At 38.0% G+C, this 27,363-nt stretch overlaps 1 protein-coding gene across 1 annotated transcript in view; it reads right to left on the bottom strand.

Annotated features, from left to right (window-relative positions):
- Positions 1-4,592: 4,592 nt before the first annotated feature.
- TMEM57 (transmembrane protein 57) overlaps positions 4,593-27,363 on the bottom strand; it is a gene marked incomplete at its 5' end in the record, with an annotated part of 47,224 nt that continues 24,453 nt past the window's right edge. Inside the window, 7 exons of the mRNA XM_019512079.1 lie at positions 4,593-6,117; positions 7,112-7,286; positions 8,068-8,188; positions 11,645-11,827; positions 12,818-12,976; positions 24,178-24,676; positions 26,341-26,519. Coding sequence (XP_019367624.1) covers positions 5,915-6,117; positions 7,112-7,286; positions 8,068-8,188; positions 11,645-11,827; positions 12,818-12,976; positions 24,178-24,676; positions 26,341-26,519 — 1,519 coding nt within the window. The remainder of the gene's footprint in view (positions 6,118-7,111; positions 7,287-8,067; positions 8,189-11,644; positions 11,828-12,817; positions 12,977-24,177; positions 24,677-26,340; positions 26,520-27,363) is intronic.

Raw genomic sequence — 27,363 nt, 5'->3', positions numbered from 1 at the left:
TATAGAAAAGACTATCTGAAAAGATCATAAAGAGACTAATTGTTTAATCAAGGTTGCAGAAAATTAAGATGCAGTTGCAAATATGGCAGGAAATACAGCCCAGTTTAATGAGCAATTAATGGAGATAAAAAGAAATCGAGATTTCAAAATGCTAGTTAATTCACTTACAAGAATCCATTCCCCTGGCTTTATTACAGTGCTGAAGGAAAAGACTTAGTGAATTTTAAATACTTGCCATGAATTTTCCATAAGACACATCAGAATTGGAACTCTGTCCCACTGGAGTGGTGTGTCAGAAAAAGAACAAGGGAATACACCTGGAGCAGATTCTCTCTCTGAGATCAGCATATGTTTGTTAGATAAAAGAAACAGTTAAGTATACACTTCAGAGGTAGAACAAGAAAACCTGACTTCACCATAACATTTTAATATTCATTGAGCATTTCCAGATACCCAAAGGGAAAAGAATGCCTTTTCTCTAACTGCCGCTATTGTTTTGTTATATTATAATTGAACCATCATTGTTTGTACCCAGCTAAATTTTGATGGAAATAATTGTATGGTAATTATGAAAAAAAGATCCTAGATGTATAATTTAATGAGAAAAGGAGGTTTTCATTGTAAGCAGTAACAAGGGGTATTTGCTGAACCTGACAATGTGCTCCTGTAACTGAATTGAATTGCCACACACAGGGAATATTATAAATAAATGAGCCACTTAACTTTGAACTTGATTGGATAGGATAGGATTTTTTCCTCCCCCAGCCCCTACTAGAGAGGATTTAGTTGAACGCTTCTGTAGTTTTATTACAGCATATCACAGAAGCTCTGACTCAGTTAAGATACTTAGGCATTTCAGATTCCCTTTTTGTAATCTATTATATATTAATTACTGTTACAATGTGCTGAAGATCTAGCGCTTTCTGGCTTTGACTCCAGAAATTATAAGAAAGTATAGTCTTAAAAAATATCCCTTTCCTCTCCCGTACACTGAAAGAAGCACTTTTATGCACAAACTCAAACTGGGTTGATAATGAATGTCATGATTACAGCTAGCACATACAAATCGACTGTTGAAAACAGTCAGGAGGCTGGACTGTGATACTGCTTGGACTGCTGGCAGCACGCAAGTCCACAGGGATGAAGTCAAATGAGGAACAGTTCGTTTTTTGTAAAGCCTCTTCCGCTGTATGCTGGCTCCCCATTAATTTCCTGGAACCTAACCTCAGAAACTTGTTAACAGGTATTGGGGCCCAAGGGTTGAACTTTGTCTGAGGTTGTTGAGGGTGTCTATACACATGCTCCATGGTGGAAGAGGGCATTTTAATTAGAGCAGCTCCTGGACAGCTGTTCTAATTAAAACACCTCAGCATCACTTGTATTCAGTGTCCCATGTTTCAAAATGGCTGTGGGACACTTTAACTATAGCTTGTTTCACGAGTTGTAAAGTGCCCCCGCCACTATTTTGAAATGTGGGATGTGTTCTAATCAGAATGCTCTGGCAGACTCAATTAATTGATTAATCTAATGAGAACGTGTCCGAGCACATGTACAGGCACCACTCCAGGCATTTCCACTTGGTGACGTCCACAGGCTCTTTAGCTCAGTTTGAGAGGCTTTAGTAACCTTTGACCTTTTTAGGTTTCATACTTTGCCCCCAAAATGTTATTGTTATGCAGTTAGTGGCTTTTCTCTAATCACTGAGGGAGGCTTCTAGTTTCCTTGGGGGCCTGCTAAGCTCTTTATCAAGTGAAATAAAAATAAGACCAATTCTTGTTACTGTGAATTCCAAAACGCCCCATCTTTCCACACTTTTCACCAACAGAGACAGATATGGAATGGCTGCCTCTTAGAAACATGACCACCTCCACTGAAAGAAACCCATTTAATAAAAGCAGAAAATATACAGCTTTCAAAATAGTCTTGAACCCTGAGGTTACTTTGATGAGACCATTAAAATTGAATGGGTCAAATGCAAGATAAACTTAACAACTTTCCAAACTGTTTTGCCAATTAGACCCCTCCCCACCCTGGTTTTTCCACATTAAAAGATTTGGAGGAGGTACGAACTTGAAGCAGGTAGTCATTTGCTTACTTTTGTACAGTGGAGTTCCATACTGTCAGCTTCATAATGAAGTCCCCCTTTGTCTCCATAAGGCACAGTTCAGCAAATGGCACAAGTTTTTACTCCCCAGAGTATGTTGTTTAATGAAGTAAATGCAACTTCATGACGTATGTGCCCCATTACACTCCCTCCCCCGCAAAAAGAAAAAGTCTTGGAAAAAATAGTTTATCCTAAATTTATCTTAATAAAATCAGGAGAATGACACCTATAAATCAAGGATCATTTATGTAAATATGCAGCTGATGAACATGCTTCCTTCAGATTTTATTGAAAAATAGGTGATAAATATATTGAAGAAATACTACAAATAAGGCTTAGAGAGTTGGCCTTTCTTCACATGACTTTATTTCTACCTCAAAGTAAGATTTGTTTGGAAGTGTTAACTATTTTTGGAGAGTTATATTTTGCCTTAAATGGAACCCTTTAAAATATTTATACACCAAGGCTAGGGACAGACATTCAAAAAGCCTGAGTTGATTCAATCTTTGCAGGTTAGTCCAACCTGGCTAGGCTAAATTAGTTTTGTAACCAGACAGACATCCCAGAAATGCAGGCCTGTGCCTGCAGTGGCTCAGGCTAGAAGCTGGGGAGTGCTAGAGCAGCCCTCTCTTCTCTTCCACACTGCTGAGCTGAGGGGGGCATGATCAGGCCCAGCCAGGAGGCTGTGATTAGGGAACCCCCCCAACCCTTGATAACAGAGCATTTATCAGTTCTGTTATCAGCATTTAACACCCCCCTTCAGAAAACAACACCTTGCTCATTACAAGCTCTTTTTAAACAGCTTTTTCCAAAGGAAGGAATGCTGGGATATTACCATCTGAGCTGTTGATTACCTCCAAAAAGTCCTAAGCTTCAACCAGGTTTATTTCACGCCGGTTTCAGCCATTTTCAAACTGGTTTATGTGCACTGAACATCTGTTCTGTTATAGGTTTAAACCAGTTTCTGGTCACTTAAACTGGTTTGTGTGTAATGTCTGTCCCTAAGAGAGATTTCCAAATTGACTATCAAAATCAAAGCCCACTTTCTAGTTGTAGTTTCTTAAATTCAGTGCATGTGACTCTTCAGATGGTTAAATGTTTATAAATCAAAGGTTGGCCTGTGCAAATTTTGACTGTTTAAATGATCTCATTCCACTCATCTTGCCTAAATGATATGGTGCTATTTCACCTTTCCTAAGCAAGCATTGTAACTTGAACACGTCTTTCCCAATACTCCAGAGGACCAATGAAGAATCAGAGTGCCACTGCATTGAATTTTGGTTTAATATATGTGGAATATATTTATAACTGTCTTTTCTTTGTAGTTAGATTCCCTACCATTTAAGAAGGAAACTGGATCACAGCATGTCCATGAGGAATAAGGATTGTGTCTTAGCATGGCTAGCAGAAGAAATAACTGGAACCAGGGACGGCTTTACAAGGAAGCCTAACTATAGAGTGTTAAAACTGGGCTGGAAAAAGTTAGAAGGTGCCAGACTGGGATTTCCATACGAAGACCAGCAAAAACAGCAGCCAACAGGAATATACACAAGCTGGCTTTCTGAAAGAAAATAAAATTCAGAGGGAGAGGTCTTAGTTCAAGAGAGACTACTATGTAGCGGAAAACAAGTGAAGATCCAACAGCAAGAGAATCCCTTAACCGGATATATGCAGAACCATAGGTTGGTTGCATTTCACATCTTGCCTATGCTTAAAAACATTCTGCATGGACCATTTTTTTCAGGGAAGAAGGACGGGGAGAGTCCATCTGGGAGAGGCTTAACTAAACAGCAAGAACTTGGACCCTGCCCAACTTCTACCGAACTCACACAACATACGTCTATGATGCCAGAGAGAAGGCGGTAAATAAAAGCCCATGGACAGGAGTAATATAATGAGTTTATACAGGGTACCAGAATGTAAAAGGTATCTGCTCTTCTGTCTGTTTCATAAGAGTGAAGTCATGCTGCACAGGTTAATGCTCACCTGGAGTAACAGAGAAATCAAGTGCAAGATTATTTAATGTTACGGTTCTCTTTAAACAGAGTGCATTCCCCAAACAAGCTTACCCAGGCAGTTAGAAAGGCAAAAAGGTTTTTTATCTGCAAGAAAATGTTTATTCTTTGTAAACCCCACAGAAAAAAAAGAATGCAGCCAAGACCAAGTATTAACGAAAGTAGTGCCAAAAAGGCAGCAAAATGGGGGAACCTCAACACAAAAAGTCAGTGACAATATTTCATGTTCTGCACAAAGATGAAAAACCTATGACATTTCGGAGTAACACTTTTATGGTGACAATTACACAAGATGATTCAAAAATGCAAATGACAGCAACATGCACACCTGGCTAAAGCTAGAAGTTTTATCCCAAAAGAATATCTGTGATTAAAATTATGAATCTTTAATACTTCTATTTTATTGACTTGCTTGTCCTACTTCATTTTTTAAAATGAGGCACACATGCCAATTAACATGAAACTAATTTATTTTCTTTAAGAAGAACTTTGTCCTTCCCAAGTCCACTGCATGTTTGCAAACTCATCATGTTTGGTTTATAATTTTGCTAGTTTCCAATACAATTTTGTTTCCCACCCTTACCCACCCCTGCAAAAAAAAAAGTCTTCAACACTTTTCAACACTTCAGAAGTTGCCAGTGCAAACACTTTCTACCAATGTATAATATACATTTTAACTTAAATCTTTGTGCAATTTGTGAGTTTCCTTTAAAAACTCTAAAAACTCCTTGGCACAGCAGCTGAGAAATATTCAGCTCCATTTAAACTGTCAAACACAAGATGATGTAAAGTGTAAATCACAGTTGAATAAAATAAAAACCCAGAACTGCAGCTTTTATTAGCCAGCTTTACAGTCTCTTGTATACAGTACATTGCACAGTTCTGCCTTCACAATAATGCCTCCTGTAGTAATATTGTGCCTTCTATGATGTATTATAATCAAGGCAAGTTACAGAACACTGCTGATTTTTATACCAAAATAAACAGAAGATGTAACCTTGGTTTGTAATGAACATCCAAATTACCATGTACAATTTGCAGTAGTCTCTGTAATGAGCTTGATATAAGTTGGATGACAGTGAAGGGGGAAAAAATAGTTTAAACTATCAAGTTTCCTCTTGAAATGTCTTTTCCCAAGGCACTGTGAACAAGACTGTTAGCAATTCTCAATGACTAAAAACACCAATGGGAATATAAATATTTCACACAACAACCACCATCACATCATCGTCTATTCTTGCTGCTTATTCTTTCCTTTAAATGATGCCCCTTAAATTTGTTTGGTCCTTTGAGGGGTAATTAAATTATTTTCTGCAACATCACATACTCTTATTTAATACATCTATAAATCAAAGCTTTGTTAGATTATTTAACCCTTTCACTCTAAAAACGAAAGAATTTTCATCATTATTCATTTAACTCTGGTCTGCAATTTCAGCTTATTTAAAAAAAAAAAAAAAAGAAAGAAAGGGTTCAGAATCAAGCAAAGCCCTGTGTTTTTCAAGAGGAAACCATGCAAGACTACATAAAAAGGCAAAATTGGCTACTTGAAAACCAAGAGTTGTTTTTAATGCGTTGGCCAAGAAAAATAAATTGCAAAGTTCTGTGAGGTTTTCTAAAAATTTACAAGAAAAACTGGTGGGCAGTTCTAGTCAAATCTTGATGTTCTTTTTTTTCTGTTTTAAATGACAACAAATACAGTCTCACACAATACAATTTCATCTTGACTGCGAGAGAGACTCCTGTGCGATGCCTTCAGTATGACAAAATTGCTGGGCAAAAAGAAAGTTGGCATTCATTTCTTCAGGGGTTGATAAACAGAGGCATTGGGATCAAGTCCAGAAGGGCTGGTCTCCACGAATTTGGAAGAGTAATGTGGGGAAACAGGACTCAGGGTGCTGGTGGCTGCAGTGTATGTTATGCTGGGCATTACTGCCATAACTTCTGCTATCTTCTGTTTTAGTTCCTTGATTTCCTGATCTTTCTGAATCATTTGCCCTGAAACAGAAAAGAGAGTGTCACTCAGAACATGCATACATTTTAATCTAACATTAGTAGCCTGGAGATGATCAATTGTAATTTTTCATCTGTTTTCAACTGTAATTTTCCAGCTGTTTCTATACTTGTAGAATGGACTTAAACCTAAACGACAGCAGTTTAAAGTTACAATGGCTTTGTTTCCACTTAGACTGGAATAGAGCAACCAGACAAAACAGTGCCACTGGATCAGCTATAAAGTGCTGGAAGTGCTGTAATGGTTTGTCTGTCCACATCCATGGCCTAATACAGCAAACAGCCATAGGGAACAGACTTCTAACATAGCCTTGGCAATAATACAGCAAACTAGATAAATACTGGGGAATTAAAATGAACAATTATTTACCTAGCAGTATAAGTCGCCATGGCATTTCTGTTAAATTTTACAGTATTAAACTTCAAAACTATATCGTACTGAAAGATTATTTCTGCTGCCGAACTTTATTTCCTCATTTTAACCATTCTCACTTCATCAGTGAAAAAGGGTTTGCTTATTAAATGCACTACTTCTTCCTTTAATCTTTCCTATTCTCAGTCTCCAATTTTATAAACGCTTGAGAAATGTGAAGTGTTTTCTATGAATCCTGGCAAAAGACATTATGACAGTTTATGAAATGTGCAAAAATTAACCTGACAACGATAATAACGATTTTATAAAAACCCCTCAGTATCTCAGTAGTAAAAAATGTCCTCTAGGCAAGCAAATTGCAGGCATATTCTGATTAAATTTGCTTCCTTATGTGAGCAGCTGAACAAAGGAATGGGTTTGAGTTTACTTGGTGCTCCCTCTGCTGGCTGCTGCATATATTCCAGCTTATCTGTTTTCTCTCTCATTTAATGCAGGTATTTTTTAATAAATATTATTTTATTACCAAGACATATTTGACTCAAACTTATTAAAATGTTACAGGAGTCAGGCCAACAGCACAAGGTGAATTCAACTACAGAGCTTTACCTTGGGCAATCTCAAGCTGCCGTTTTGCATCTCCTAATGCAGAGAACAGATCCAACTTGATTCTTGTCTCTGCACTCAGACTGTTCTCTAAGTGCTGTGTTTTATCCTGCATGGCTGAAAGTGCTGACATTAACACCTCTGTATCCTTCTCATTTTCCTTGTACTTCCGCAGCTCCTGGGGGAGTAATCAAGACAAATGTTACTCATGTAGCTTTTATGCACAGGATGTACAGGAAAGTTTTCCATTTCCCCACAGCGCACAAATGGGCCTAGCATTAATGCTGCAGAATTAAAAAGATAACTGATTTTTTGCATAGGATACTATAGAAATTTTAATTGCACAGTGGTATCATAAAAGCAATGAAAACACTGTACAAAAAACTGCAATGAGGTGAGTAAACCCTATTACTTTCCTCCTTGATCCCAGCTCTGTATACTCCAAATCCATGTTACTGCAACCCTTTCTCTGGAGTTCATTATCTGTATGTGCTATCTGGGGAGCTCTGAGATGCTCAGTGAGGACCATGGAGAACTGAGGTTTGCAGTCATGAAACAGAACTGGCTAAAATTCAGACACCTGAAAGTAATGCCAAGTAACTGTCACACTCTGAGCTCCAACAACAGTTTGGGAAGATCCATGAGGGGCATATTTAGGTCCCTGTAAGGAGTTTTCTGGACTTCCTAACTGCTCTAAAAATCCACTTCAGAAAATGACTTTCCTCACAGAAGAGTCCACTAATGAGGCTTGGAGTGCTAACATTTCAGACTGTTTAATTTTTAAACAGAAGCTTTAAAGATAATTAATTAAAAACTTTCAAATGAAAGAAACGTGTAAAATAACAGAAAAAAGTGTTCGACTAAAAAGCAGTAAGGCCTGCTAGGAAGGTCCCTCTATTTTAGAGGATTCAAATCACTCAACCCCTTGCGGACTGGAGCCCTGGGAGCTTTCTCGTTACCTGAACTTTAATTTCTAGTTCTCGTATCTGCTCTTCTTTCAGCTTTATATCGAGTGTTAGCTTCTTGCATTCTGTCTCCAGCTCTCTGATTCGATTCCGTAAAGTTTCAGTGCATTCTCCTCTGTAAAGGAACATTAACAGATAGAGGGATTTAAATAAAAAACAAAACAGGATTTTATTATCCTGGAGAGTTAGATAAGTAAAATTAATGTAAAAATTGTAGAATTCAAAAGCAAACGAACATTATTTCGTTATCTTTAATGAAAGAATGGCCTTGACGGCCAGATAAAAGGTTGCAAAAACATTATCTAGTGCTTTGTCTTAAATCAGAGGTTGGTAACCTACAGGCTATGGGATGGATCTAGCTCACTGAACCACTGGATCTGGCCCACACACGAGGCTCCCTGTGCCACCTCAGGGACAAGTGCCAGCTGTAGGCAGTTCTTAGCACCTGCTTACCTGCCTGTGACCCAGGGTGGGTCATTCTACCCCACAGCTGGAAAAGGTCATATACCCTTCTCTTAAATTTGACCCCAGTACTGTTTCCTGCCATGGCAGGGGGTTGGACTTGATAAACTGCTCAGGTCCCTTCCAACCCTAGAAACTATGAAACTATGAAATGTTAGGAAGTTTGGGACATTAATGATCCATGGGGAAAAGAAAAAGGAGAATCAGTCATTTCAAACATGTTGGGGCTTTGTGAATTAAAGCCATCTACAATTATGTAGTGCCTTATGTCTTGAAGAATCCCAAAAATCTTCCAACTATTTACCTACAGTAGTGTCACTAACAACCACCTCTGGGATGAAAAGTGGTCACCAACCACTATGTAGCATCTGTGGTACAATAGTGGACAGGTGACATAAGCAGGGAATTTCAGCTAAGTTTGCTTACACCTAACTTATCCCAAAGGAAAGTGTTTTAGGATCATTAATTTCTACACAGAACAGCAGCTAGTTTCCTCTCTTTTTGAGACATTTGAAATAGCCATGCATACAGCTCTGCAAAAGCAGTCAACTTCCACCAAATCTGAGCAATGGTGAATCCTAATGAAGTATTTGCTTTAGGTAGGCTCTGAGCACAGCACCCAGAACTTCAGGAGGAGACATGACCCATTTCCTCCTCAAAAACAGTATATTAGCTGGGATGCTATACTATGAGTCTCTTCTAAACAATGGCACACACCAGTGACAACACCCAAACCACACCATTAACAGATCTGTAAATGCAAGCCTGTTTGATCAACTCCCAGCAATCATGAAGAAAAAAAAATTTAAAGAGTGCCTCTCAAGATAGCTGAAGGCAAATCAGATTGAAGTCATCCATGTAAGTGCTTTGGCTTAAATTTTTATCCTGCCCATTAAAATGCTAGATACATGTTGAGGACAAAAATCTAAGCTGCTGTGAGAATAATGTTTTATGGTACTATTTCCACGTGATTTACGCAGTGCACAAAGTGATTTATTTCTGACTAAAACTTATCTCCTGGATAGGTATCAGTATGAATAAGACAGCTGCTGAAATTTATATTCCTGTTTGATGTCAAAAACTAATAATTCTGTGTTAGATTTCTCTTCCTTTCAGGAGTTCCTAAAAAAAGGCAGAATTCTTTTTGTGGAGTACCCCAGCTTTGCCTTTTTTCTGTTAAAATCCCTCCATGGCCTCAAAAGCCTAAATCAGTGGTCTTTCAGGGAATGTCTATTTACATTTAACAAGCTAACGTTTTCCATGCTACTTGTAGAAGAAACTTAGAATGGGGAGAGGCAGCCTCCATGACAGTGAATCTCAACCTTTTTAGACTCAAGGCACCCCTCAATAGACTTGAGAGTCCCTCAGAAAATGCCAGCTCTACAAAATAAAGTAAAATAAAATCAAGCAATCCTTCTGTTACAAAGAACTCAGAAAGACCAAAACAGGGCAAAATGTTTTTAACATTTGGGATTCCTATTTGAAATCTCTGGTTTTCTCTTATGAATCATTTTTGCACACCTAACAGTGCTAGTGTTGCATGACATACTGCAGCACCCTTGAAAGGTGTCAAGACAACCTAGGGTGCCACATCACCCTGGTTGAGAATCACTGTCCTCTGAAAACTAACATCAATACCACTATGGCAGCAGACAGTGGACAGAGCGATTCAGCAGGTATTCTGAGGGCTTAAGTCCTTCTGAAGTCAGTGGGCTGTGCAGATTTGGACCCTTGAAGACTATACACATTGTCTCAGTGACCTATTCAATTGCCAGCAGCCCAGAGAGCACAGGTACTCAAATCAAAGATTTACTCTTAGCTCCCCTGTTTAAGAAGCTGCCAAAATAGTATTACTCCTTTCCACCCACCATCCATTTCTCCCTACAGAACAGATAATCACACAGACCATCTATTCTATTCTAAGTGAAAATGGATTAGACCATGCAGTTACAGTAACTTGCCTTTGCAATTACCCTGTTCAACCCCAATTTTTTTTCCAAGTCTTTTCTTTAACATTTTACAAGCTACAGGCCAGCTGCTATTTAGCAAGACAGTTCTATAAAGACTAGTGGGAATGGAAAGTGAGCTCCACTGATTTAAGAAAGCACTGCTGGTCAGAAGCTGTATACATGGGCTTGTTTCCCTGTTTCTCCAAAGATGAAAATCATGGTTTCAGGTGAAATATACTCTCTTGCTTTATATCAAAGATCAATACGTAAGTAAGTTTAAAATGTTTTTAAAAAGTATGTAGAAAGTGTAAAAGTGCACTATCAAAATGTTCAGATAAAAACAAATTAAAACTTGGTGGATTTTTAATAATTTTAATTTTTTTAGAACCAACATCCAAAAACCTGGATGGCTTTACTTACATTATAAATAAAGAAATATTCCTGTCTTAATAAACTATACGTGTTCTAAAAAGAAAGAAATTATCTTCAAAAGAAGAAAAGATAATAATGAGCTAGAAAACTCATTATTATTTGAAGATTAAAGTGGCATTCCCCTTGAAAGCTGGTTCAAACCAGTGCTGGGTTTTTTCATCTGCAGGAAGCACCCTCCCTCATCTGTACTGCCTCCGAGTACTACCATCCTTCCTGTCACATCACTTCTCCCTATTTTTAACTGTGTCTTTCTCTTTCCTTTCGGTACATGAAAGACCCATGTCTGACAGGCCAAAAGGAACATTCAGAAGCAAGGGTAAAACTGCTTACAACACAAAGTAACGTTAAACACACACGGGAAAGGACCCAAGAAAGTACTGTTTCCCTTTGATCTCTCAGCTGTAGGAATCTCTGACCTCAAAAATGCTCAACAAGGGCAGGCATCCAAGTCTTCCAAACTCCTTATGCATATGCTGGGGTCTGCAGCATGAGCCACCTGCCGGACTTGGTCTTTAGATATTGTTTTTAATCTTAGGAGCTCAAATACATACAGGAAGAGACCTCTTCAGAGTCTGTGGTGTCCATTCAATACCTGATATTCCTTCTACCCAAGGAAAGCATCCTGCTTTTGTAAGCGGAAGAGATGATGAGCTAAAGCATTTCTTTTTGGATTTTAGAAAATGGAAAGCCTGCCAAAGCAAAATTGGGAATAAAACATTGCTGGGTACCTGCTAGCAGCAGCAAATGCAACAGCGCGTGCGGCAGTTGCTTCCTCCAACTTCTTTCTCTTCTTTTCCTCCATCAGCTGTTTTTCTACAAAAGCTCGTGCCTCTTGCTCTGCTTTTAGTTTCTTTTCCAACTGGCTGATGGTCTGTTTGTCTTTTTGTTTCAGTTGTACAGCATTATGCAATCTGAGGAGCAACAAGCATATTATTTAATAGACCTAGATGGTTTTTTCTTTAAAGCATGAACAGTTTACTTTCATAAGTTATGCCTCAAATTTGTCTTTTGGGATCTTTTAAAAACTCTCTCTCTTGATTGCACTAATGGAACAGCAGCTATCTTGTAGATTCACAAGGCAGCAACCACAATGTTGTGAGCTGTCTCTTTGGTGTCAGCAGAAGGAAATGTTGGGTCTAATCCTAAATGATGCTCATTGGCTGCGGGTAGGTCCTGAGCACTCTGAATTCCCACTGAACTTGCATGAAGTGCTCGATGATTGGCAGAAGTGGGATCATTATTCCACAAGACATATGCCAGCACTAGGCTTGATCCTGTGCCTCTGAAGTGAAATGACAAGAAAATCATCTACTTGAATAGAGTCAGAACTGGCCCCAATGACCCCAGCTGGAAGTCTCATATGGCGTTAGTTGCTTGTGAAGCGTATGAAATTAAATTTAAGCTGCAGGCATGCAGGGTTTACATCATAACCAATTTTTTAACACACTACAAAAACTTCAACTAATTGGTTGTGTATGATACTTTACACTCATTTTACACTGAAAGACTATTCTAACATGAACTGGCAGCATGTCACCTAATTTCATTAGGAGAAAATTCATGAAGTTTTGAAGGAAAATGTATGTCATGGAAATGCATCATCTTCAATTAGCCTCGAAGCTGAAGACAAATAATATCTATGCTGCTGGATTTTGAAGAACACTTTTCCATTACTAGCAAACCTGTCCTAGGATTACTTAAATAAATACCTATTCAATAAGGCAACAAACAACTCTTACTCAAACAAACTGCACATTCCTAAGTAAGCAGTGGGACTTGGTTGCAAAAAGGATAAAAGTATTGGGATTTTTTCCCAACAATTATGCCAGCCTTTAAAAATAAAGTGCTCTGGATATGCGCAATTCTGGGGCCACGTACATGGTTACTGAAGCAAAACATACTTGTTCTGAAGCAGTTCATTTTCTTGCCGGAGCTGTCCAATTTCAGACCGAATGCCCCGCTCCGTGCTAGTCAGAGAGCTGATCTGACTACGCAGCTCCTGTTCAATCTGCCTGCTTGCCTGCAGGTCAGCCTTTAACTTTTTAATGTCTTGTTCCAACCTAAGATAAGGAGAAGCATTTTAAAGAGAATTTCAGCTCTAATGCCCAACTCCCACAGGCCCAAATTGATCCAAAGTTGATTCCAAAAATAAAACATATGCACACAGTAAACAACATATGTCCTGGCCTTTTACCATTTGAGAAACCCCTACCCATCTTTTGACAGCTGTCCTTTTCTCTGTGGTGCGTCATTTAAGTTTTAAGCAAGCATCAATCAATTTTTTTTCTCTATAAAGAACCAGTGTACACCTATGGCACTGAACAGAAGTTTGTATCCTTATAAAGGATAGTTCACACAGTACTTTATAGGGATACTATATTTTCACATTGTCAGGCACAGAGAACTGAGAAATTAATTATTTTAAATGTATGGCAACGAAGAAAAAGGTTTGAATACTTTTCTTCACAGTAAATATGCCTCAGAAATTACTTTTCCCTTCCCAAGTAATCAAAACTTTCATCACCTTTTCAATTTTGTCCAGGATGAATATTTTGTTTTCCTCATTCACAATACTGTGAGGAGGTAAAATAAATCTTATGGATTTATAAATTGTCTAGAGCAGAACTGAAACATGCAAGCTGGAAAAGCTGGATACTGGTACATACACAAATTTCACTCTTTTCCCCCAAGCTTGATTTAAAATGCTACCAATAACTCAAGCTATGGTACACAATAATGCATTTTCATCTAAATATTTTTTCTTACATCACATAACCTGCAGGTTGAATGGATAACGCACACTAAATAATGAAGACTCTAATGGCTATAAAATTAAGATTAAAAATGCATTTATAAAAGCCTTTAGGAAGAGAACAGTTTCACAACAGGCTCATTTCAATAGAATAAGTATCTAGATCAAGTACCAAAAGTACTGAATCAAGTACTGACAAAGGGTAAATGTATTAATTTGAATTCCAGACAAAAGAGGAATTTAGTCTTACATTCTGTGCATGCAAACACTGAAAAGACATGTATAAAGAGAAAAGTATAATAGCAAAGAAGTCAGCAAGTTTAAATTTTCATCCTTCTTAAGCCAAGTCCACCTGCGGTACATTATATTTATAAATAATATTTCAGAAGGAAAATGCCCAAGTGCCTCTTAAACATTTCAAACAAAATGAAAAGGGACTTAAGACAACGTACTGAGTTAGTATGAATGAAACATCGGATTATGGAGATTAAATTTATTTGAGTTTTAAAAACAAGTAAGATTTCCGTGGTTAAGACAAGAGCAGCAACTTGCACAGGCAAATAATCTTTTATAAGCATCTGAATTACATACCAGCTTATGGCAGCAAATATGATTCAGTTACACAGAGATAACTCCCATTTGCTTGGTCCACGACTCATTTTAAAACATTAAACATGGCTGATGAAAATGTGCCCAATAAAAAATAGTCTGCATAAAAGCTGTGTGTAGAATTCATTAAATGAAAGCATTGCTATTTAGAAATAATCATTACTGGGTAAAATAAGAAACTGAAGCAAATGGACCTCACTATTCACATTCATTATACAGGCTAAAGGTAAAAGTCATTAATCTTCATAATGACACGCTTTACTCTTTGGGGCTTGAGTACTTGAAAAAATCCTGACCTAAAGTACTAATGCAAAATTTACTGGTGCAAGTATCAGAATATGCCGATTAAATGTAGCAAGAGGTTAATATGGATTCATGATATGTATTTATAAGACGTTATAAAAATATCAGTAACAAGAAGCTGACGGTGCCAAATTGGACTGCTGGGTAATACAAGACAGAGCAAGGTCTGCTGTGCACACATACTAATTTCAAAGAAAAATCCATTCTAAAATTCAGACTCCATTCGTTACAGCTGTATAGAGCTAAACTGGTTATATTTGGCTTCAGTCAACAAGCAGGTTCAACTTAATACCAATCAGACCAAAAAAAGGGGGAGGGGCATCTATAAAACTTTTATAAAACCTGTCCTCCATCCAAGTGTGCCACACCAGCTTGCTAAGTGTCTAGCAGGCAAATAGTAAATAGCACCAAATAACCAACTTTCATATGGAGATCATAAAGGTTTCCAGCACCCTGAATAAGAATGAAGAAATAAAGAAATTTGCTAACTCAGCTAACATTCACTTCCGCACTGGTCCTTAAGACATTTAAAGTATGACTGGAAAAAAAAAACCCAACAACCTAGGAAGTTTTATAGTCATATGTGTATTTTCATGATGTCTACTGTGAAGCTAGCTAGTGCCAGAGCAAGTTAACTGTGGCAGAAATACATCCTCGTCTTCCTCCGCTGTCCAGCTCTTTAGTGATAACTGAGGTTGCTATCAAACAAAAGATGCAACAGGCAGACGATGCTACCAGAACCTACTGTTTACCAACACTGAAGTAGTCTGCTAAAACTAGTTATCTCAATCCTGAAAAACAGCTGATGGGTAAGGTAAGGACAGCAATTATGCATGCATGTAATGAATCAGATGCATATTCTTTACATGATGAGTGTCCAAAATAATTCCATTAAAGCTCTCCAAAATGTGATAGTTCTGAAAATAAAACTTGCTTAGGGGCTCTCTGAAACTAAATAAGTCTCATCTGAAAACCTCTCTCTCATAAGTGAGGCTCCTCTGCCTAAACTGGTCCAGTAAGACCGACTGTGCTATCTCCTTTTTAGGGACTGGCAAAAGGATGACATTTTTTTTTGTAAATAATCCAGAGCGAAAATGAAAACTACACAGAAGTCTTGAATAAGACCCCTGAATTAGCCATCTTAAATAAACAGAGATAAATAATTTGAGAGATGTTATGCTATTCTTATTATTTTCTTAAACCCATATACAGAAAGTATGCCGTGATCTGGTTGTATTTTGTTTTACTGTGTTTACTATGGGCTGCTCAGAAGGTTCAAATACCAGAAAATAACACACAGCACTAACAACTAGATAAAAATTATATCACCAAGTCCCTTCTGTAACGGCTTCATCCTCTGTTAAACTATACAAGGTAAGTTAGCTTTAAGCAATGGTAAGTTAGCAATCAAGAAGCAATACGCACCCCCTCCTCCACCTCTGACTCAAACTCCCTTCAGACTGGTTCAGCCTGAACACACAGAAAAAGCCTTATGAATATTTTCTCCACTGTGCTGGGTTGCAGTGGGTCAAAGGTTTTTGGCATAAGCTTGTTAGAGTCCGAGTCTTAGCAGTTAAATTTTTCAAGTGGGCTCCAAAGCCTCGGGTACAGTTCCTTTTATCCGTAAGGAGCCTAAAGGGCTTGTGCTAATTCTTCTTGGTGAGAAATCTGACAGAAGTCTGCCATTTGTTAAGTCCTTCATTGCCAGCAACAAAGCAGGTGAGCTTAAGCTTGACAAAAACAAAAATATGATCCAAATCTGGGAGTCCCAGTTGTCTCAGAAAGGTCTGTAGGACCCCCTGAGATGAAACATATCCCAGTGAATTAACTTCCAGCAAAATATCAGCGTTTAAAAGGAAACAGTACTGTTTGTTCGCCTGTAGCTTTTCTGTACACTGGTATTTGTAGAAGCGAATGTCTTGCCCTGAGAAACTGCTCCTCTGCAAGCAAAAATAAAACCCAAGCGAGTCAGAAATCTTAATACTAAGCCTCCAAAACCTAGAAGGAGCCAAAGACCTCTCAGCTGCGCTGGTGATGCAACTTTTCCAACTGGACAAGCAAACCATTAGTGAAGTGCCATAGGGAAAGCCCAGTCTTTGACCAGCACGATGCTATGAGTATTAAATCTGTTTCCTCAATGACTGTCAGTATTTAGGACTGAAAAATCCAAGTGATATGTTCATGGCTTTGAAGCAAGATGGATCAAATCACTAGGGCAGGAGGTTGGAATAGTTAGAACAACACAGTGCAAGCTAGAATGCAAACCTCTTTAAAAATCAATGGCCAATAACAACATCCAAGGAGAAATGCCTTCGTTCTAAATACATTTGGCCATGTTTTTGTGAAATAATATGGACAACATAAGCAGATTTCAATTACCTCTTCCCATTCTATTGTACTCTGTTGTGACCTAAGCTCTAGTTTTAAACACAGGAAAATTGGTGTAATTTGTAGAGCAAATAAAGACCCACTATAGTTTCTAAAATGAAATAAACACACCCATTACAATGCAGAGTTAATTATTTGTAACAATGGACAAAAACCACACAAAAAACTGGGTGCCACTGTCTAATGAGACATTTGAACCTGCCCATAATCCAAAATAATTTACATTTGACATGGCTTCATTAAAAATAAACACACACAATTAGCTGTATAGTCAGATATCAGGAAATACAAACACGCTAATTCCTTGTTTTCCCTTTATCAACTGAACGCACATCTATTTTAAAGTCAAACATTTCTAGCTTTGGAATTTTCTTATATAAAAGGAGTCAGTAGTTATTGTTCTTTCCCGTATACAGGAAGAATAGAGAGGTCTCATCCATCATTTTCATGGGACTACAAGGTGATTTAAAAATCCTCTTTACTACCTCCACCCAAAAATAAAAACACATAATAAAGGTAAGCAAAAGTAATATCATACATGAGAGGTGTTTTTGCTGCTATAAGGGTGGACTCATGCTCTGGCTCTGTTCCCCAGAGTACTTTGTACTACTGTTACAATGATGAATGACCCAATAAGTCAGCATTGCCTTTCTGCTGTTTTTCTTACCATACTGTTTTCAACTCTGGTCTCCTTTCCTTTTTTTTACAGAGATCTTTTCTTCCAAAAATCCAGGAAAAGGGAAAGGCTGAATTCTAGAATGTTGCTCCATTTGTTATTACTCAAGCAGCAAGTTATCCTGAAATTAAATTATTTTTTTTTAAAATAAGCCCTTAATTGTAAAATGGTTACTACTCTGAGCCAAATAGATGTCTCAGGCCCTGATCCTGCAAAGAGTGAAACACTTCCTTGCAGACCCAGATCCCAACCTAGGGCCAAAACTTAGAGGGATCCGTTTTTCTTTAGTGACGTTTCTCAATTTCATTTACTAGGATAGGGCATCCGCCCTTTAACCCATCTTCCTTGCTTTGTTCTTCTTGTGCCACAAATATTCCCTGAAGCGATGTTACTGCTTTAAAACAATCAGTGCCAACAGAGTAAGCTGAAATTCCCTCAGTGCATGTATTATGCTAGCGTATTTTCTGTGAGCATTTTTCATACACCAAAACAAATTGCCAGAGATAGAAACCTTTGCCCTAACTTATGTTTGTTCTGAACAGGATTGGTCTAAGTAGTCAACATTACACAATGCTCTTCTATACCTGAACAGTTTAGCAACTGCCTTGCTTCTAACAAACCATTTGGTAGAAGGACCGGCAAGGATGTTATTAATAGTAGTTCTAGAATTAGTCTATATAAAAGAAAACTCTCAAAAGTGTAAGCCAGGCTACAACACTAGCATGGACCATAAAAAGTAAAATTTGTTACAAAACCCTCTTTGGCCTCTTAAATCTAATATTTGAATGTGGTGTTGGCATGTACCTGCTTGACAGCTCTGAAAACTTATTTGTATGTTGGACATGTGGAAACCACAGACAAGAAGCTGTCAAGATGCTTGATGTGAAGTGCCAAGCACAAAGCTTGTGCCTAGGAGAAACAGCAGAAAGAAAGGATCTGAAATATTATTCTGGCTTACTCCCTGCATTACTTTGAGGCTGATCAATCCAAAATAAGTATATATCATCAAATACTCAAAAGCTCTCCTTCTAATGGGAATATTCCCTCACTAAACATCCTTTCCGCTTCTTATAGGATGTTTTAAACCTTCCCGTCTAACTAACACAACCCATTCTTCTCAGTCTCTGAACGACAAACACAGAAGTGTATCCATTTGCTCCTGTATTTGTTTTCCCAAAATGCAGGAGATTCAGATTAAACAACGCCCATTCCCATCTGTTCCACAAAAAAACTAGAGAATCTAAGATACCTTCCTGTAAATCTGCCTGCTTCAGATTCAAGTCCCTAGTTTACCACTGTGTCTTCCCTGCATTCCCTCAGAGCCAAGGATCTATACATAATATCAGTAAAAGTGGAGGGTGGCCTTGAAGTTGTCATTGATAACCCTGTCCCTTTATTTCTGATGTACTTTTGGCCTATTTTACTTGGGTGTTGCAATAGTACTTTCCCTAAAGTTTCCAGAGCTGAGTAGGACTTGCTGCCTTTTACTGGGGAGAACCTTTGCATTTGGCACTATCTTGCTTACAGAAAGGCAAAAAACCCCCAACACTGCAATGGATAAGTGCACTTTTATGCAGATCCCAAGACTCCTTGTCATCTGAACTTGCAAAAGTTGAAATCAGTGACAGACCAAACAGCTGGGTCAGCTATACTGCTTTCTCCACAAATGCAACCTATCTTCTCCCCTCACCTAACCTTACCACAACACTATTCCCAAATACAGGCTTTCCTCCTTATTCCAGATGGAGTTAATTGCTTCCATTCTCAGATTTCCGACTGATATTCCCAGAGCTCCTGAACCTGTTTATTTCCTTGCCTTTCTCGGTCCCATAACATCTTAGTAGGCTCCGAGCGTCTCCCTATTGTATCTGACAGGAGAAAGCCTTCTGGGGCATGCTAATGCTATTTTGGGCAAGCAGGCAGGCAGACAGACAAGAGAAAGAGAGGCAGCTCTGGGGACCTGAGTGGTGGTATAGAAAACAGAAAATAAACAGAGCTAAAGAAAATGATAGTTCCATTAAAACCTGCAGTTACATTGTGAGGGTAATTCCAACTTTTGGGAGAAAAGGCAGGAAACAGTCCTCTGCTCCATAAAAAATGTCCTTGTACATCAAACATAACCCAACTGCTTGAGGAATCCAAAGATATCCACAGGAATAATTAGCATAAAAGACAGCTTCTCTTCCTTCAGCACTTCATAAGCCAGGAGGCAGCACTTCAGTGGATATGAACAGTTTTGTCAAGTTTCACTTTTAGAGTCTCTCCTCCAGCATGCAAATAGCCAGTGGCAAGTTGCAATTATACAAATCTTGCGGTGGCAAAAGCCGGCTCACTTGTACTTTTTGCACTATAAGAGAATGAAACCTTTTTTTTTCTTTCTATGATCATAGCTTGTTCCACATCCCAGATGCATAAACTGGAAGGAAAATCTTTCTGTGTTCTAGAACTGGTAGTGAAATGATAACAGGAGCTAAACATGAAATGCTGGTTTGCTCCAGTACCTATTAGTGACACAAATTGTAAAAAATATTTATTTCTCCATTGGCCCACTGGTCACAAATATAGAAAGATGAACAGTTTAGATGGAAATGACACAGATACAAGAAGAACAAGCCTTTACAAATTCTCACAACATCTGAGCAGTAGATACTATCACCATTGTATTGATGGACAATGAAATGCAGAGGTTAGTGTCAGAACTGACAAATGGCAGTGCCAGGATTAACCCCCCACAATCCTCTTCTAGCCATTGAGACTGCAAACCCTCCTTTTCATTAGCCAACGAAAAAATGTATTGCCATGCGTAAAAGAGAACAGACAACTCCCTATCCAGAAAAGTTCAAGTGCTAAGTAGCTGAAGTGATGAAGGGCCAGATCCAGGGGCTCTGTTAACATGAAAAACCTTCCTGTATTAGCAACTCAGTATTTCAGGCTTGTCTGAAAGATGGATAGTATTGTTGAGCCCATCTGCCACCTGAGTCAGCATCTTTCAGCATCTTTCTTGTCTGTGGTTGATAAATCTGTCAAAGCAGGCTATTTGAAATCAAATTATTGGTGGGGTTATTTTGGAAACAAAACTGAAGCATTAACAAATCCCTTAGAATTGATGGTCAGTTTTCAGAATAAGCTAATGATTGAGGGAGTTTTGGGCTAATTCAAGGGGATGCTAAACAAACTGTGTAAATATAAATGTAATTACATTCTGTCCCTCCCAATATCAGATGCTCAGTTTGTTTTTGTTTTTTTACAACAAAGGTTTTTTATGTATTCTTTTAAGGGGGGAAAACTACTGTTTTATTTTGGGATAGTCTGAACAGTAGCAACTTATTCCAATGTATAATAAATGCTGGAGCATAGTAGTAGGCAAAAAGTTAGCAGTTAAAAGCTAAGGGCTTGTCTACACAAGAAAGTTAGTGCACAGTAAGCTAGGGTATGAGTTTGAAGAGGAGACACTACTCCACACTGATTTCTCATGTGGATATTTAGTGCATGGTGAATGCGATGCCCTTTTATTACACTTTGAAAGTGGAATAAAACTACCTCACACAAAGACACTCTTAAAATGCACTAGGAGAATCCAGGAATATCCAGTTACAAAACTAGAGAAGAGCAATTAGATCACGCTAAATTAGCTCATTGATAAATAGCAGAAGGGTAACAGAAATGAGATGAACTAGCATCTAGTTTTCTTCAATGAGCTAAGTAATTATCTAATGATATAACAAAGGTGCCACACAGTCAGTACCTCTGGAAATATAGGACAGTTTTTGTTTTTTTTTACTACACAGGCGTAACTCCTACCAAAGGTAATTGCATCCCTTAATTCATGGCTGAAGTAAGTTCAAATACAAGATTTACTAGCAAACTTCTAAATTGCTGCATGCAGTTATTCTGCAGCTATTACAGGTATGAATTAGTCTGGATATTTAAGAAATGGGGACATGCCACATGAATTGGCAGAAGGTATGTCAATTAGTGAATAGAGTGATTATTGTAAGAGGAAATAATATTTTCATAGAAGTAATTGTATCCACATGCTATGAATCCTCAGAGACAGAGCAGAGTCAAAATTCCAATTATCTAAAAGTACCTGCAGGGAATGTGCAAACTGGACCTGCCAATTATATTATTCAACAAGGCCTTACTGAAGTCAGACCAATGACTATTCAGCAACACAGAAAAGAAAAAGGAGACACAAGGCCAAGAGTGAGCAGGCAAGTGGCAAAAACAAAGATATATCAGGGGCTACACATCTGTTCTAAACAAATCCCTGTGCCCCTTCATACATTTACAGGTTATTTGCTTTCCTACAGATAGATCCGCAACGGACAGATCCTTGTGCAGAAGTCCTAGCACAAAGGACTAATATTTTTGTATCTGTTAGCAAGGCAGTAATAGTAAAAGATTTAGTGGGATTTCTTTCCCAAGGCAGCTACACAGAGAGAGTCTTCTGGCATGAATCCTTTACCACAAAACATTCAGTGCATGGAACAGCAGCCATGCATTGTGCTTATCTTCTACTAATATCAATTCTGCTACTCTTCAGCCAAGCACTTGTTTTGGCTCGATTACAGATGAAAATTATTGTAGTTCTCAGGACTTGCACATACGATGTAAAACCTTGCAGTAGGTATTGTCTTTACAGCAGGGTTACTTTTTTGTTTTTTTGAAAGCTCCTTTAAAGGAGAGAAAGATATAAAATGTTCATTGTTACTCAACAGCATGGTATCACTTCTTACAGACTGACTGCCAACGTTGATCTCCTACTGGGTTTTTCCTAGAACTGTTCTGATGAACATTACACTAGAAATAATTGATATATCTGCTAATGTAGTAAGAGCAGTGTGCTTCTTTTAACTCAGCAATGCTGATATCAAACAGGCAAAGCTCTCTGCAGTACATCCAAATTGTAGTGGTGGTCATTAATGCTGCTTACAGACATTAAGAAAAAAAGCACTTTACTTTAAACTCTGTGCACCCCCGTGCTGAGCCCAGAAGAGGCACTGCATTAGCTGGACCCAGCTTGCCCAACGTTTGTATAGGTCAGGCACCTTGGCAGGGCTTATGGTGCTTTTATCTAATTATTCTGATTGAATCAGCTATTAGATAAAAGCGCCATAAAAGCCCTGCTGAAGCACTCAATCTATATAGGTCCTGCAGAGCCAGGTTGAACATGCTGCTTCTTCTGGTAAAACGCATTTATTTTCCCCATGTCTGTCAGCACCCTAAGTCTCTTACTTAACAATCGCTTTGCCCACTATATTTTACAATAGTGTGGTTCTTAAACTGTGGTCCATGGATTACTAGTAGCTTGTAGAGCACTTGTTGCCTCTCCTAGTTTCCAGCTGCTAATTGGGATTAAAAACTAAAAATACATTATTTTCTTAAGACTTTTTTTCCGTATCAGCAAATGCCACAAGAGATATTCTTTTGATTTCAAAGGGGAGGTAAGAAACACAAGTGGAAGGGCTAGCCATACAATAATTACCCTATTCAAATATGTTGCATACTCTAGAAGCTTGTAAATTGCTCTATTAATGTTAGGCCATGCTATTTTCCCAGATGAGGGGAAATGAGCATGGTAGCACTTGCGAAAACAATAAAAACATGAAGTGTCAGTTCTGTCATTAGCTTGCATTACATCAAAGATAGCATTTGTACCGTTTACCATGCATACTCTTCAAAGATGCATGGAAGTATGCTCCTTCAGAAAATAGCACCACTAAGCTGGACAGTGTTGTCTGCTGATGAGTAGTATGCTCCACCCAGCCAGGGTCTATATCGTCTTTCCCCATTCAATTTTAGGAGAAATTTGTGACTTCCCACTTGGACCCCAATTGACAGCACTCTAAGTACCCAACAGCTTTCCAAAAATACATCTTTATTTAACCTTCAGATTAGCATACATAAACATGTGACTTTTCAAATCGTTATAGCTTGAAATGCAGCAAAATTAAATCCCTGTGTCCTAGACTCAGACCTAACATAGCAATGTAAACATGCAGGTAGAGTCTGAATATATTGCTCTTATTAAGGAATTATGCTGAAGGTCATGACTTGCATTCATACCTGTGAACTGAAGATTCAAACAAAAAAGCGAGCATTCCAGACATAAGAATTTCAAGTACTGATATGCCATTCTTTGTCCACTGCAGAAATGAAAGGCCATTAGAGGGTAGAATTGGTAAAATGCATTCAATATTTCTTTGTACTTGTATAGTGCCTTTCATCAAATGATTGTCAAAGCCCTTTATTAAGCCTCACAACACCCCTGTGAGGTAGGTAAGTAAAAGTAAATTGAGGCACAGAGCAGTTAAGTGATTTGCCATGGTCACAGAAAAAATCTATAGCAGAGTCAGGAACAGAACTCAAGACAGCTGACTCCCAGTCAGTTTCTCCAATCATGAGGCCATTCTGCCTCCCTGATAGTTAGTTTGTTAATGGCTGTCTACGAAATATTTCTAATCTACTGAAAAACAAGAGAGTGGATGATGATGGCAGAACCTGTTAGGCAATACACATATCAAACTTACCTTACCAGTGCATCTGGTTTGCTTAGTTGGTTATTAGGAATACAGTTTTCCATTAAGTCCTTGTGCGTGCTTGGGCTCTTGCTAGTGCATTTCTGTTTTTTCTCATTCTTTGTGGATGAGGAAGGGATGCTTCCATTAGTCGCACTGTGACTGCGAGGTGAGGAGTTCACAACTCCACTAGCATTTTTATAATTTTTGGATGCGGCAGTGCATGAGTCCTCTTTTAAGAGGTTTTCTGTACTTCCTACAAGATCATTATTTAATCTTTTACTATTAATATGGTTTTCCATATATTCAATTTCTTGTATTTTTGAGTCTACTGGTTGTAAAATATTGTTATTTATTCCAAGGTTGTGTTTCTTGGCATCCTTGTCCTTTTCTTTCCCTTTTTCTCTATATTCTAATTCTGGCAACATTGTGGATAATTTTTTATTGGCTGGAATGCCTCCATTGTGCTGCAAAAGTATTGAGGAATCCATATCAGATAATCCTTTGGCTGCTGCAATACCAAAAAACATATTGTTAATGCCATAGAATAGACTGTTTTCGTCAACTGCAAACCTTTATTTTAAGAAAATAAAACATTAAGTATCTGATTAACCTGTTTACTGAAACAACCGTATTTTATCTGGATTTAGAAAAACAAGGTTAATACTTAAGACTACTTTTTGATAGACAGGACCTTACAGGAAAGCACTTCTGCTATAAATAATTACCCCTCAGAGAATAGTATCACTAACTTACCATATTACAAGAATGACTAACAAAGCAATGAAAGATTAAAAAAAATAGATTGAGGGACATGATTAATCTGAAACTTTAAAAAAACTGCAGTTCTTAAAACTACTACTTATTCTTCTGCCCTTGAATTTCCTTGCAATTTTTATGGTTTTGCCATAATATTTTCATAATGCTTTAAAGCCTCTCTCTCCCTTGTTACTGTGTGAAAGGCCTACATGATCACCAGAAGAAACTGCAACATGGAATGCCCACAGTACTTTCAAATCAGAAAGATTTTTTTGTGCTTGCTTAATAATTGTAATCTTAGATATTACTTATAACGATTATCTAGCCGAAGTAGTCAGGTAAGAGCCTGGGAATTAAACTGACACCCCTTTTTAGAAATAAAATGATATTTTTTATCATTTCTAAGAGGAGGAGGATTTCTCCCACCTTATTTCAATTAAGTATCTGAAATGGCTAAGAGCTCTGCAGCTTTATGATGAATGGTCATGGTAATGTTGAGGTCTAACAGTCCCAGTAACTGCACTGGTCTCATTTATCTCCATTTTATTACAGCAGTTAGACAACTCAGGAAATGCATTTCAGCACAACTGTTATTTTCTGACAGTGAGAGTCACTGTGTTCTACTTCATACCTAATGCCATTGCCGGATTCAGGCAACTGTCACCCAGTAACATAGTACATCTCTTACACACAATGCTTCACAAACCATGAAATAAGGTGAAACTTCATATGGAGGAATTTGCTTTAAAAGTATTTGCTGTAAAATGGATTTTTTTTTCCATTTTGAAAAATTAGTTTCTGATAAGTGTAGATTAAATGTATTGCTCCATCTTTTTTTCACTACATAAATGATTTGTTGCTATGACTGTTTATTTGTTTAAATAAAATTAAAAGCATAATTAAAAATAATTGCTGTTCAATTCAGAGGGAGAAGGGCAACATTTAAACTTCTACTTTCAACCAGAATAGATCATACCTGAAAAATAATCCCGCAACAGTTTCTTTTTTAAATTGAGACTCATTTTCCCTACCATGCAATAATCTTACTGTTTTAAATGAACATAGCAGGACTTCGCTGATTCTGACTAATTGCCAGGAAACTGGCTTAAAACTTCTCATTTGTTGAGTCACCAAAGAGAGAAGTTAAAAAGCAAGGACTAAGCATTGGAAACTGCTTTTTTCCCCAACAATCTTTAAATTTTAAATTGATGGTTCTTCATAGCATAAAACCAAACTGTACTGAAGTATTAGTGATATGGGGCCTCACTGCAATACACTGCTAAAAAAGGAGCCTGGTAATTTTTTTGTATCAATTATACAGACTATGTGGACTAACGAAGGTCTGGATTAACATGCACAGGATCTTCATAATTATAGCTGGTGGCAGGAAAACATTATGCAGTCTGTACAACCTACCTTCCTCTGCCTCCCTTTCTTGCCTTTGTAGCATCTGTTGCTCTGGGGGTAGAGCTTGCTGGAGAAGCTGCATATAAAATTCATTCTCTTTCTGTACTTCTTTTTGTTTTCTTAATCGCATTTTGTAGCTGACATAACTTTTGAAGCCAAAGCCCAAAGTCACAACAGGATAGCCAATACTAGAAAGAAGATAACTTTAACTGAAATATGACTGCATGAACGAATCAGAGATGTACCATGCACAGATTTTTACGTTAAAAATGGCAATGCAGATACTTTTATTTTATTCATATGTAAAGGCAACTTTCAAAAAGTGCCAGACTAGAAAATACAGTAGGCTAGGCGTCCTTGAAGGAGGTAACAGCTAATGTGGTCTAGAACAGTGTCTCGGACTGGGGTATGTAGATAACTTTTGGAGGGTAAGTAACAGGAAGAAATGGGGAAAAAGGGTAAAGAGAAACAAACTGAGGAAAAGAAAGAAAAAATAAAAATGAAGATTAACTCTACAATCTCTCTCTCAGGTTGCTGGAGAGTTTACAGTGTGGCTGTAATGACATAAAAGGATTTCCCTCCCTATTATCATTCATACCAAGGAATTATAGGAGTAACACAACATAACAAACTCAAAAGAATGTACATGATTTAAAAAGTAGGAGAAATTAGGGGTGTGCGAAATGGGCCCTATTTGATTTGGATTTAGCCCAAATCAGGAACAGTGATTTGATTTGTTGATTCGGATCACTGTCCCAAATTTGATTTGGCCAAATCTGAATCTGAAGATTGAATGCTGATTCGGACAATCAGCGATTCGGCCATAGACACAGCTTTCAATGTTTTTTCTACACACCTTGAGGTACTAGCGTGGCTTGTGAATGCTGTGATAGTTTCATAGTTTCTAGGGTCGAAAGGGACCCGAGCAGATCATCTAGTCCGACCCCCTGCCATGGCAGGAAAGAGTACTGGGGTCAAACGACCCCAGCAAGGTGTTCATCTTACCTCCTCTTAAAAACCCCCAGGGTAGGA

This window comes from Gavialis gangeticus, unplaced genomic scaffold, assembly GCF_001723915.1.
Source record: "Gavialis gangeticus isolate Ggan-Ray unplaced genomic scaffold, GavGan_comp1, whole genome shotgun sequence".
Lineage (NCBI taxonomy): Eukaryota > Metazoa > Chordata > Crocodylia > Gavialidae > Gavialis > Gavialis gangeticus.
Note: the sequence above shows the minus strand (reverse complement) of the source record. Positions and strands in the feature narration are given on the sequence as shown.